Source organism: Puma concolor, chromosome B4 (assembly GCF_028749965.1).
Source record: "Puma concolor isolate L17-30 chromosome B4, mPumCon1.1.hap2, whole genome shotgun sequence".
NCBI classification, from domain to species: Eukaryota; Metazoa; Chordata; class Mammalia; order Carnivora; family Felidae; genus Puma; species Puma concolor.
In genome coordinates, this window is record NC_141673.1 from 122,864,286 (window position 1) to 122,878,446 (window position 14,161).

General features: G+C 36.5%; 1 protein-coding gene across 1 annotated transcript in view; it reads left to right on the plus strand.

Annotated features, from left to right (window-relative positions):
- The window catches only part of DNAJC1 (DnaJ heat shock protein family (Hsp40) member C1), a 220,174-nt gene that overhangs the window by 80,770 nt on the left and 125,243 nt on the right, over positions 1 to 14,161 (plus strand). Inside the window, exons 5-6 of the mRNA XM_086714779.1 lie at positions 252 to 349; positions 1,321 to 1,414. Of these exons, the coding sequence (XP_086570905.1) occupies positions 252 to 349; positions 1,321 to 1,414 (192 nt within the window). The remainder of the gene's footprint in view (positions 1 to 251; positions 350 to 1,320; positions 1,415 to 14,161) is intronic.

The window sequence follows — 14,161 nt, forward strand, 5'->3', positions numbered from 1 at the left end:
CTTCTTAGAAAACTTTGATTGCTATGGAGATGCACATGACTGACAGTGCTGAACTTCATGTGTGTTTAAGGACTGGATGCCATGGCAACAGTTATTGTTAAAGATTGATGATTTTACTTAATCATGTTGGACCCTACATACATTTGCATAAATGTTCTTCTGTAGTGTTTACCCTTCACAGAAGACTCTTGATAACATTTGAAGAGTATGTGTTAATGATAACCTGTAACCATAATTCTTTCCACATTAAGGATGAACTGCTTAGTAGAAAAAAGAGAGAAAAGAAAAAAAAGACAGGCGGCAAGAGTGTGGATGTGTCAAAACTTGGTGCCTCCGAAAAAAATGAAAGGTGGGTGCATATAAAAATATTGTGTAAATTTGAAACTGTTTTAAAGCGTCTTTAATATGATCCAACTTCATATGAATAGTCATTTCAGATTTGCTAACATTTACATCTGTAGTAGGTTTATAAAAGATTAGTAATGTGCTATAGTTTATGAGACAAATCCTAATCTTAGACAAAAGTTCTACAGGTTTTTTCCCCTTGTAAAGTGTAAACATATATTTAAGTAATCAAACCCCCAAATGTTTGTCATTTGAAATTTTTATACTGAACTTCAGAAATAAAGTATTCCTAGAAGAACCTGTCACTTTAATGTTTAGCTCAAAAGTGACAGTATGCAGAAAGGCAGTGATATGCGGTACACTCAAAAAGATACCATTTCTAGTATCGATTCATAAAAAGAAATAAAGGGTTTAAATAGTTCACACAGCAGGGCAGGAACTGGATCAATGTGAGATGGAGATCAGAGACTATTCTGCCTGTCTTCTGTTCTGATGACATCAGTGAGTAATGCTTCAGTGAACTGCAAATGACATTAATTTTTATGTATTGGTTTGTTTATGCTACAGTCTTCATATCTGCTTGTCAGCACTTGGGAACACTCTGATGGTGCTTAGTCTTTTATAGCTCAAGTAATCATAAGGTTTAAGAATTCATTTTACAGAACTGACGAAAAGTCCAGGTTAGAAAGAGAGCTTTTGTTTCTTTGTAACTTGTTTAGGAGTCTCCTTCCCCAAAATCTTAGCCTAGCTTTTCTTAGTTGCTATGCATATTGCACTTGTTGTAACTAACGTATTTCGTGATAGAATACATCAAATGTAGTGATAACTGTCATAAATATTTCATTGAAAAATTTCTTCGTACTTTTGTTGGAATAGCCATTCATAATAGAATTCATGATCTTTATAGAAATATTTGTTTCCCAACTTTCTATATTTTACTTCTTTGTTTCTGTTTTTGTTTTTTTTCCCTTTTAGATTGGTGATGAAACCACAGTGGCATGATTTGCTTCCATGCAAGCTGGGAATTTGGTTTTGCCTTACACTAAAAGCATTGCCTCATCTAATCCAGGTAGGGTGTACCTCTTTCATATACTATTAGATGCTTTCACTTTAATTATTCATGAAATAATTTATGCCCATGTCTGCTATCCGAGTACTGATAGACAATGGATGTTTTATAATACTGATTGAATTGATATAAGTATAAACCTAGTTAGAATAGTTCTAAACTTATTTAGGTGTTTATCCCTATAACTGTCCTTGCATTGCTTTTAGAACAACTTAGAATTCTAAGCCATAGAAAAAGAAAAAAAAATACCATCGTTAGGTATAAGAGCAATAAACATTTAAGTCACTGTAATCATTTAAGGTGTATCCAGGAAAAAAAAGAACAGGACTCAAATAGCCTGTCACCTGTTATTTTAACAGCATTTAAGTACACAGTGGGGGGGGGGAGGGGGGGAGGGGAACGCATGAACATTTGCATAATTATGCAAAAATATATATTGCTTTCCATTTTATTTGCAACTTTAAGAGGAGTGAGATATTTTGTCTTACATTGGCAATCAGTTTCTGTTGCTAGTAGGTCTCGATCAAACAATAGAATGTGGGTATATATAATTTCTATGGCAATTTCTCGCATTTCTTAAAAAAATTCAGCATACCAAAGCATATTTTATTAAATTATTGCTTTGCTAATTTTAATTATTACATCTGGTTAGAAAATTCCGAACACATAAACATAACATTTAAAAGTATATGTAATAGTTTGGGTGTAAAAATTTTGACGTTCTTTTAAGTTGTAATTTTGGGTAGGAAATGTTTCATTTCAGAAAATAAATGTTTAGAAAAAACAAGAGAGCCAGATGATTCCCACCCAGTTCTACCGCTTCTTTTCACATAGCAGAGCTGTTTTTCCTAATTATTTAAGGAAATGAATGACTCCAACTTCTGCATTTTATCCTTTTTTCCTCTTAAAACAAAAATTTTATGTTAGAAGGGAAAATGAAATAAAAATCACTAGTGTGTTTCTTTGTGGTCGTTCAAAATTATTTACCAATTCTTCCATCAAAATAGTTCATCTTAATAGTTATTGCTTGCAGAATCATATATTTTGTTTATAGTTAATAGAGAAAATTGGAGTATTTTGGTAATTTAAAAGCTTTTGTTTATGAGTTATTTAGCATATTATCTTGTTTATTTGCGTAAAAACCCACAATCCTTGTATGCTGTGTATGTAAGTCTTAATAAGAGAGAGAGGTAAAGTGTATTTGTCATACCAGTATCTATGTGAGAAGATGTAACCAAAAAATATTTTAGGACATGTATTTTCTTATGTTTTTTAAGAGTGACATTTTGTTTTGTTTTGTTTTGTTTTGTTGTTTTGTTTTAGAATCTGCAATAGGCAAGCCAGAGTGTAGATGCATTTTATAGTCATGAGGCAGAGTAAATTGAGTATCACATAAAATGTCAGTCTGAAACACTTCTTTGTAATTGTAAGCCAAGTCATTTGAAACAATGTTTATTTGGTAAAATTACCATAAATCCAGGTTAGTATGCAGAGCAGTTTGCAAAACTAGAACCGATATATTAAGATGGCTTAGATTTATAAGGTGTTATTTTAAATTATCTGCCTGCAGAGTCTGGAACTAACAGATTATGTTGCTTTGCCATAAATTTTTTAAAAGTTACAAAAATTAGAAATTTTACAAAAAATATTTAGTCTCTTTAGAAACTCTGCTTTCTTAAACTGTTGGATCAGTATGAGTTTTAAAGTTTTTACTTACTTGGTTGTACCTGTTGCTTTCAGTTTTGAGACACTAAGCATTAGGTTTTTAAAACCTTTGTAAATCTGACTTTTAAATTTTGTTCTAATTATTTCTTTCTGATAATTTCATTCCAAGAAGAAAAATAAGACAATGTTCCTTTTTTTTTTTTTTTAACAAATACTTGGTATTTTAATTCTGTTTTGAGGATATAAGATTTGTTTTTTCATGTTCACTAACAAAATAATGTATATAGTAGACTGATATAAGCTGTAAAAGTGAAAGTATTACAGATTGGTCAACATAGAAAGCATCAGCAAAGCAATACTGAATAGTTGCTGTTAGGATTAGATTTGTGTCTGCTTTTTTTTCTTTTTTTTCTTCAGTCTACTGTAACTCTGTATTAATCTATCATCCATAAAATTGTGTAATGTGAGTACATACGCCTTCTTCACAACGCTGACGTTCTGATGTGATACTTCTGTGAGGTCTTCAATAAGATATTTGTGAAATTTAGAAGAAGCCCTCCTTACCTGAAGCATTGTAAACTGGTAATTGGTACAGTGGTCAAAAAAGAGTCCTACTAGAGCTCTAAGTATACAAAATGATGCATATGACCTCAAACATTTTAAGCATGTACTTTACATTTATTTATTTATTGACCACTCTTGTGATACAGGGCCATCGTTTTATTTTTTCTTGCATACACTGTCTCTATAATTTTGGTTTCTCTAAGGACAACCTTCCAGTTGATTTCTTAAAGAAGAGTTAAACGAGACTCTTGCCAAACAATGTAATTGTATAATCCTTACAGAGTTTTATGATTTCCCCTGGTCTTTCATAATTGACTAACTTATATCTAGTTAACAGCATTTTTAGCAACTCTTTTATTGAGCTTTCCAAAGCATCTACTTGGTTTTCATAGAAAGAACTCTCTTTTTCTATTCACTTTTCCTTTTTTAATATAGTATTTAAATTGAATCATATAATTACATAACAATTATCACTGACAGATTTAAGAGCTAACACATCTAGCTCCTATAGGCATGCGGTAAGTTAGTTAAGCAGATGTCCGTTAAGAGAATTTTACTTCTGTGTGTGAATCCCTTGAATTTTATGAAATTCATTAAAACTGATCTGCAAGTATTCTGCGTAAGTATGTAGCTATTTGGATATGAAGAAGGGTCCAAACTAAAAGTGGGAGATTCAGAGACTTCCAGCAAGTGGCCTTTACACTAGTCAGGTCTGTACTCAAATTTTGTCCTTGTCATATCAACAGCTCTTGGTCTCCAACTTCTTCCTGTGAATACCCATTCCTTTATTGTACTTCTTACACATCAATGGTTATCCAGTAGGAGTTGGAAAATGACAGTTCTAGATAATGGGAAAATTACAATAATTGGTATATTAGAAGAATGAGACAAAAGAACTAAAACCTATTATACTTGACACATATAAAATATTTGATAATGTTAAATTAATGTCAGACACTTCCCAGATTGGAAAGTATCCAAGGAAAGGCGTATGGGCATAACTGTGTTTAGCAAAATGTATGCCTCATATCATTCACGCACCCACATATGCAGAAAAGTAAAAAGTCAAATGAGAAACCAAAGTAAAAAATGTGGAGTGTTTGTAAATTGATGAGAAGGAAGGTTAATGTGTGCATAGAGTGAGGAGAGAACATTAGAGAAGAGTAACATGCATGACTGTATGCAGAGAAGTTGGGGAAACTTGAGAAAATGTGTCTTAGTACAGAAAGCAAGTAGAATGATCAACAGAAGACATGGAATATGAATTCGAATATAACAGAGAACTGGGACTGTATCAAGAGAGGCACTGTATGCTTGGAGCTTAGAATTTAATTTTAACATTGAAAGTTTAGCCCTAGTGACACTTGCATCTTACCAGCCTGTTTCTCTTCTCATGGTAGTTTTGAAGGGAATACACATTCTCTTGGAATATGACTAAGCCAGTCATCTGTGTTAGCTAATTTCAGCCTGTAATACCCAGAAATTTTCCTAGCCTCCAAAATGCCCTTTTTGGATATTTTTTGATTTATCATATATATTCTGAAACATATTCATAACCATGAAAGTAGCAAACAATTGACGAAATATACTATGTGCATATTTCCAGTTTAACCCTTATAACTTAGTTAATTTTTGTTATTGCCTATCTTTGTTGGAGTCTTATATATTTGGGCCCATAAAAATTTAGGTTAGTAGTACCATTTGATTTCTCATATATAAAATCAGTAAGTGCCAAATATTCTAAGTAATTACCAGTCTAAATTATGGTTTATTCATAGTTCTCTACACTGCCTTTTTGTTGTTGTTGTTCTCTATACTTTCTAAGATGAAAACGGTCTTAGGCACTGAGAATTTATTTGCTTGATAGTTTGTTTCTGAGGGAATTCACCAAATTTCTCTCTACCTGCTGTATTACATTTCTCAGTTACATAATTTATAAAACATAAAACTCCTTTATGTGTGCACTGCCCACAGTTGTAAATTTTTCCCATTGTTAAGTCCCAGCCCCATCTTTTCTCACTACCAAGCTGATCTTATGTGAACACAGTTAAACTAAGAATTATTGTAGGAAATTTCCAGCATGCATAACCCTACCCCCATCAGGATTCATAGATTGCCCAGGAGCAGTGTCTGAAAAAATAGAGGAATCTTCTCTATAATGCTGTGGCTTTTACCTTAAAAAATAAAAAGTTACCTAAGAGAGTAAAGGGAATATTCTAGTTTACAGAACTATCTGTAAATGGAGGCATCCTCCCTCCCAAGAAGCTTCTCCCATGGAAACTACAACTGTGGACAAGCCTGGAGGTCACCTCTGTACAGTCAGGGCCCTTCCTTTCTAGCCCCTTTGCTTCTGCTTGCTGGGACTCTGTCAGAAACCAAATAAACAAAACATTCACAGCTAATTAGCAGCAGAAAAAAGCTCCTAAAAGGCTTTGAGGCAATTGTGGCAAGCTGAGTTGCCTGTTCTACTCAGAGTTAAACACAGATTCTCCAAGGGATGGAAAAGCTTACTTTTAGTACTCTAAGAACTTTTAAAAAAACTTTACAAACATACTTTATGTAGGGAGTATGCAAACAAAGGAAAAGGGATGGAAAAGAGCGTCTGAATTTTTGTAAGGCTGAAACTCTACTGCTACAGAAGGACAGAGAGAGAAAGGAAAATTGGAAAGACCTCACAACAGAAGACAAAGATTCCATTCCTTCTGTCCTCTGAAAGGGGAACGAACATAACATGGAAGTACTTGGAGGTCCGAAGATAGAATATAAAGTAGAGTTTTGTAGGTTATTGCTAGATGTAGAAAAGATTAAAAAAAACACAAAATGTTAGGTACAATGTTAGAGATATATAGTCTCATAGATTCCATATTTTATACATAAAAAGTAGTTAAGACTTAGCTTGGTGAGGCAGTTTGCTCAAAGTGACATAACTAGTGAATGGTAGAAATGAAACTTAAAGCAGATGAAAATAAGTATTAAAATATGAGAAATATAAAAGCTGAGGAAGATAACTTTTCCCAATAGTGGAATAACTAGAAGGATAGCTACTCTACAGTGAATGAATAAGCTATCTACTCTTACAAGTCCCTATCAGAGTATTTAGGCTGATTATAATTATTCTAAAGTTATAGGATTCTTGCATTGAGTTGGGGCTGAATACATGACTTCTGTAGTCTCTTCTGTTTCTTAGCCCAAGTGGAAAAAGTAGCTGTTAGGCCTTACATCTTGAATACCACTGACTGAGGGAGAGGAAGGCATAGCTTCTCATTTTTTGTTTTATTTTTATTTTATTAATATTTGTGAATTCAGTGTTTGTACAAAACTTTGGACTCTTATTTAAAGTCTACAATATAGGGGCGCCTGGGTGGCGCAGTCGGTTAAGCGTCCGACTTCAGCCAGGTCACGATCTCACGGTCCGTGAGTTCGAGCCCCGCGTCGGGCTCTGGGCTGATGGCTCAGAGCCTGGAGCCTGTTTCCGATTCTGTGTCTCCCTCTCTCTCTGCCCCTCCCCCGTTCATGCTCTGTCTCTCTCTGTCCCAAAAATAAATAAACGTTGAAAAAAAAAAATAAAAATAAAGTCTACAATATAGGGGGCGCCTTGGTGGCTCAGTTAGGCCTTGACTCTTGATTTCGGCTCAGGTCATGGTCTCACGGTTTGTGAGATCAAAGTCTGCGTCGGGCTCTGTGCTTAAAGCACGGAGACTGCTTGGGATTCTCTCTCCTTCTCTCTCTGCTCCCCCCCCCCCCCCGCCGCCCCCCTTAGATTTGCTGTCTCTCTTTCTGTCTCTCAAAATAAATTTTTAAAAAAATGAAAAAAATCTTTTCAAAGCCTACAATTTATATTTTTCCTATGCTCTTCATTGTAATTTTATTACACATTATGTGTAACTCTGAGATTATAGTATAAGCCAATGGGAGAACAAATCTTGACATAAATACTTTGTGGGCAGATTTTCAGAAATGTACTTATGCTATTTCCCTATGTTGAAGCTTATATGTAAGCTTCAAACAAGAGATTTGTGCTGTCAGACTGTCAAAGAAGTGGCACCATCCTTCATCTCTTTTGTAGCTACCTGTCCTCAGAGCTCTTCCATGTTCCTTATTCCCATTAGGACAGGTGATGGGTAGCATTTCGCTGCTTGTACCACTCTAGATCAACTCCCTTCTTTCCTACGTTTCCTTCAGTCATTTAATATTTTGAAGGTTATTTTTTTAAAGAGGAAATGTGTATTTATTTGGAGAGAGAGAGAGAGATTAGGGGAGGGGCAGAGAGAGAATCTCAAGTAGTCTCTATGCCATCAGCACAGAGCTGGGATGGAGAAGTAAAAGAAAACCAAAACATGGCAAATAGTACCAGCTCAGCATGTTATTTTATCACTTAAATGCAATATGTCAGTAATGTTAAAAGCTTTTGGTATGGATATTCTCCGTCTCATAACTCACTAATCTTGGAGATAGTATCTCCAAGGCTTATATGAATGGTCATTATCATTAGGAAGTCCTTCCTGATTAGGCCAGTTGAAAACTTCCCATTGTATATTCTCTGTGCTAACTTCTAACTTCATAGCACTTATTATTTATATTATAATAAGGATAGATTGATATACTATGGCAAGGTACAGATCATCCTGAAATTCCAGTGGCTTAACATATTTCTAGCTTATACCACTTGTCTGTCACTTCTTGGTAGGAGAGAGGGCATTCTGCTCTAACTAGTCATTCAGGGACTCAGAACAAGGACGTCTTTACCATCTTCCAGCTGTATGATCTGGAACATGTGGCCTCCTTCCTCACTATGGCAAGAGTATTGCACAGGCTTTTTGGTGCCTTCGTTTGAAGGTGACACATGATATTTCCATCCACAGCCCATCCAGAACTAGTCCCATGACCCCACCTAATCTCAAGAGGATAAGGAAATGTGGGGAAACAGATAGAATGTTGGGTGAGCTTCATTCTGTTTTCAAGCAATTCATTCAACAAGTATTTATTGAGTGCTTACTATATACCAGCTACTCTTCTAGGCCCTAGAAATAAAAAAAAAAATTTTTTTGAGGCAAAAATCCCTATTCTCCTAGGTTATTTTCCAAATTTGGGGTCATTCAGTTATTTTAACATCTGCCTTAAAGACAAGTGCTTGTCTTTTCCTGTAATCTCCATATATCCCAACAAGGTACAGCACATATAATAGTGGTTCAATAAATAAGCATAAGTTAATATAACTAAGGTCTTATTGTGCAAGGACCATGCTCTACAATTACATACAAAGAAAACTCATAATGTAAATTCTTTAAGTTGGCTGTACTTCTGCAATGTAAGATCAGGTCCCTGCTTGATATATATGTAGGTAAGCTTTGAGCCCTTCAAAAAATTTTGTTAAGTACCGGGAGAGTGGCTTCTAAACTAAAAACTTTTGCTCATGTTCCGTTCATTGATGATTATGCTATAAGCTCATTGCCGATAGGAACTCTTGTTCGGAGCCCTATAAATCGCATAGTTTTAATAAAGTCTTAACAGAGCTAAACCTAGGCAGTCCAGAGCCCTGATTGATTAAAGTAAGCCTTCATTCATTCATTGAGTATTTATTAAGCTTCTGTTATGTTTCGGGCAATGTCCACAAAGATGGATAAGAAGTTTACTTAGAAATTCAAATTTTTTGTGTATAGGTAAACTGAGCTTATTTTGCTTGGACTCAAAATGAGACTTTATGTTTATCTTCTCTACTTGACAATTATATTGATGTGAATTAGCCACTCAGGAAGAATGGGAGGGGGCAATGTTTCAAAACAACTACTCATTTTTTTTTTATTAAAAATTTTTTTGTTGTTGTTTCTGGCACAAATAAAGACACAGAGATAAACAGAACAGAATAGAAAACCCAGAAATGGACCTAAAACTACATGGTCAAATAATCTTTGACAAAGCGGAAAAGAATGTCCAAAGGGAATAAAAACAGTCTCTTTAAAAAATGGTGCTGGGAAAACTGGAAAGCAACATGCAAAAGAATGAAACTGGACCGCTTTTAATGCGACTGGACCACTTTTTAAACCATACACAAAAGTAAATGCAAAAGGGATGAAAAACCTAAATGTGATAAAGGAAACCATCAATATCCTACAAGAGAACACAGGTAACAATCTCTTTGACATCAGCCATACTAGATATGTCTCCTGGGTCAAGGGAAAGAAAAGCAAGAAAAGAAAAAAGAGAAGAGAAGAGAAGAGAAGAGAAGAGAAGAGAAGAGAAGAGAAGAGAAGAGAAGAGAAGAGAAGAGAAGAGAAGAGAAGAGAAAGGAAGGAAAGGAGGGAGGGAGGGAGGGAAGGAAGAAAGAAAGAAAAAGAAACAGAGAGGGGCAGGGAGGAAGGAAGGAAGGCAAGCAGGCAGGCAACTATTGGGACTTCACCCAGATGAAAAGCTTCTTCACAGTGAGTAAAATGAAATAATAAAATTAAAAGGCAACATTTAGCGTGTGAGAAGATATTTGCAAATAACATATCTGACAAAGGGTTAATATCCAAAATATATAAAGAACTTATAAAACTCAACACTCAAAAGACAAATAATCCAGTTAAAAAATGGGAAGAAGACATGAACTGACATTTTTCCAAAGAAAGCATACAAATGGCTAACAGTATATGAAATGATGCTCAAAATCACTCATCATCATGGAAATGCAAATCAAAACTACAATGAGATTCACCTCACACTTGTCAGAATGGCTAAATTTAACAACACAAGAAATAACAGATGTTGGGGAGGACGAAGAAAATAGGGAACCACCTTACACTGCGCCTGGGTGGCTCAGTCGGTTAAGCGGCCGACTTCGGCTCAGGTCATGATTTCGCAGTCCGTGAGTTCAAGCCCCGCGTCGGGCTCTGTGCTGACAGCTCAGAGCCTGGAGCCTGTTTCAGATTCTGTGTCTCCCTCTCTCTGACCCTCCCCCATTCATGCTCTGTCTCTGTCTCAAAAATAAATAAACGTTAAAAAATTTAAAAAAAAAATGCTGGTAGGTATTAAGGAGGGCACTTGTTGTGATGAGCATTGGCTGTTATATGTAAGTCATAAATCAGTAAATTCTACTCCTGAAAGAAATATTACGCAATATGTTAACTAACTGGAAGTCAAATAATAACTTGAAACAAACTAAAAAAAAAATTTGTTTTTGATTCGAAAACAACTACTCTCATTCAACCCCTTTGACTATGTGATTCTCACTTAGAATATACCTTAAATAATAGCCATAGGTCTCTTCTTGAATATTACCTTTGTGGGGCACCTGGGTGGCGCAGTCGGTTAAGCGTCCGACTTCAGCCAGGTCACGATCTCGCGGTCCGTGAGTTCGAGCCCCGCATCAGGCTCTGAGCCATCTCAGGCTCTGGGCTGATGGCTCAGAGCCTGGAGCCTGTTTCCGATTCTGTGTCTCCCTCTCTCTCTGCCCCTCCCCCGTTCATGCTCTGTCTCTCTCTGTCCCAAAAATAAATAAACGTTGGAAAAAAAAAAAAAAAAGAATATTACCTTTGAGATCAGTCTTTTTCATTTTAAGGTAATTTTAATTATTAGAAAGCTCTTCTTTATATTTATCCAAAATCAAAACTTCCATCTCTAGAATACACCATTCTCTCCTATAATGACCCTTAAGATATTCTATGATAGTTATCAGGTTATCTCTAATCTGATCTCCACCCCCTTTTAAGAAATAATTTCAAGCTTCCCTACCATTTGATCACTTTCCTTTTAAAATGTTCCAGTTTGTCAGTGTACCTTAATGTGTGGTACACCAAACTGAACACAAGGAGGGTTGGAGTGGTGTAGGGTGTTGAATGCAGTAGAGTTCTTTGAGATCATAGGTTTCTTACAGAAGTGAGCCTTTCTGGAGTAGGCATATTGTTATTATGGTTTACAAGTACAAGTACGATATGACAAGAAAAAGGATGAGGAACATTTAAATAAATGCTTAGAAACGGAGCAAAAGAAGGAACGGATTCTTGGCCTAGAACAAACCGTGAGTGCAATTGGGGAATGTGTTAAAACTCTTGGAATTAGGTGAAGTAGGGTAAAGTGACTGAGTGGATAATGATCCTCAGATAAGTGTGATTTTGGGGTCAAATGGGTAATTTCAAAGAGGAATTTTTAGTGGAATTCTGTACTGTAGCAGGAAGCAGAAACACGAACAGAGAAATATTCAAGTTTGGGGGCGCCTGGGTGGCGCAGTCGGTTAAGCGTCCGACTTCAGCCAGGTCACGATCTCGCGGTCTGTGAGTTCGAGCCCCGCGTCAGGCTCTGGGCTGATGGCTCAGAGCCTGGAGCCTGTTTCCGATTCTGTGTCTCCCTCTCTCTCTGCCCCTCCCCCGTTCATGCTCTGTCTCTCTCTGTCCCAAAAATAAATAAACGTTGAAAAAAAAAATTAAAAAAAAAAAAAAAGAAATATTCAAGTTTGGTAGAACCACTAGGAAGAGGCTGCTATTACCAAGTAAAAGATTTTTGCTTTGAGAGGGTGCAGGTGAAGAAAGCCTCATAAGCAAGAAGTTACAGGATTCTTCGGGAGTTTTGGTGAGGTCTGAAGCAGAAAAACTCACTTTTTGTGGTAGAGAATAAGGCTTTAGTAAAATAAGTAATAATAAAAATAGGTAACATATAGAGGGCCTGTGTGCAAGATGTTATTCTGAGTGTTTGATACATGTATCAGCACCTCAGTCTTCGCAGTAGCTCTGTGATCGTCCCCATTTATGAATGAGATAATTCACACAACGCTGAGTGAAGTAATTTGCTGAATCCTATTTAGGCTGAAAGAAGGCAGAGCTGAGACCTTAATTCAAGTCATGTCTGGCTCCAAAATCTGTCCTAGTAATCACTGTATTTTCTCTCACTATACTGTACTATGATGTTTGATTTCAGCCTACCTTCTTTCACATCTCACAGGTAACTTATCTGTGCCCCTTTTTCTTGTATGGTGCCACCTTTCCTGCTCCCTTCAAGGGTCCAGTGCTATCCTGACCTTTTCCCTACTATTAAAAACTACTGCCTGGGGGCGCCTGAGTGGCTCAGTCGGTTAAGTGTCCGACTTCAGCTCCGGTCATGATCTCAAGGTTTGTGGGTTCTAGCCCTGCGTCGGGCTCTGTGCTGACAGCTCAGAGCCTGGAGCCTGGTTCGGATTCTGTGTCTCCCTCTCTCTCTGCCTCTCCCCAGCTTGCATTCTCACTCTCTCTCTCAAAAGTAAATAAACATTTAAAAAAAATTTTTTTAATAAATAAAAAATAAAAACTACTGCCTGGAAAGAAGGTAATAAGCTCATTCATTCATTCATTCACGTCATGGAACAAATGACTGATGTGGCTTAAAGAAAATAAGAGTATTCCAGGGCTGAGGTTTTTTTAGGGGTGCAGGGACTGTTAAGGGGCTATAAATCCTTAACCCCAAATCCTGTTGCATTTTAAAGTATATATGGACTGGGAGGATGAGTATGTTGGATTCATGACTTTCTGTACCCTTCAAGTTATACCATTATTTCGCTGACCCAGGGCTTTTGGAGTCCTGGTAGAAATGAGGTAGGAACATGAAAATGAGAATGGGAGAATAAGAGATACATCTTTATTATACTGATCCAGTGATTTTAGGAATGCCTATTATTTACCTAATTCATCGTCAGATGGAAGAGTTCTGATATAAGCCCAAGAGATACAGACTCGAAGAAAAGCTTTAACTCTTCTTGGACGGTCACAGATGAAAAGAGAAAATTCCATTCTAGGGTTTAAGTGTTCATGCATTTCCATTTGAATCAAGATAGAGCTTTTGTTCCTGTATTTCCTTCAAAAATAAACCCTCTCAGATGAGTCTATGATGTATCTGCCCTAGGAATCTTAAAATCTGGGAATGTTACCCTAGAGTTAATCCTTGATAGCTCTCTTTTTCCTGTTCCACACACAAGCCCTTTCATTTCTTCCTTTACAAGATTTCTCATATATTTTGACCTCGTTCAGTTCAATGAATATTTATTGTGTACCTGTTTTATACCAGATTCTGTGCTCTGGGCACACAAGTACCCCTGTCTCAGATTTCCCATTTTCTAGGAGAGAATATAGCATGATACAAACAATCCTAGAAGTGTGCTTAAACACAGAAGCAGTATACAGGAGAGAATTCCTCTGCCAGGGAAGGTCAGAAAACCTTGCAAAAGGAGGTGATGCTTCAATAGTTTTCAGGGATGAATAGGAGTTCATCAAAATAATGGCAGGGGAGCAAAACATTCTAGTTAGTGGGCAAAGGGTACGCAGAGACTTAAAAGCACAATGTGGCCTGGCAGTTACAAGTAGTATTGCTGTGTGATGAATGAAGTGGAAGCCAAGAGGTAGTGGAAAATTACCTGTTCTGTTTTTCTCATTGTCAGGATCTTCATATGCTTCGAGCATCAACTTGTTGATCTCCACGTTTGTGATTATTGTAGGCCTGATCTTTTTTCAGCACTCTGCTAGAGTCTTGCCTGTGTGCCACTCCTTGACACTTTAGCCACTGTATTTGGACACCTAA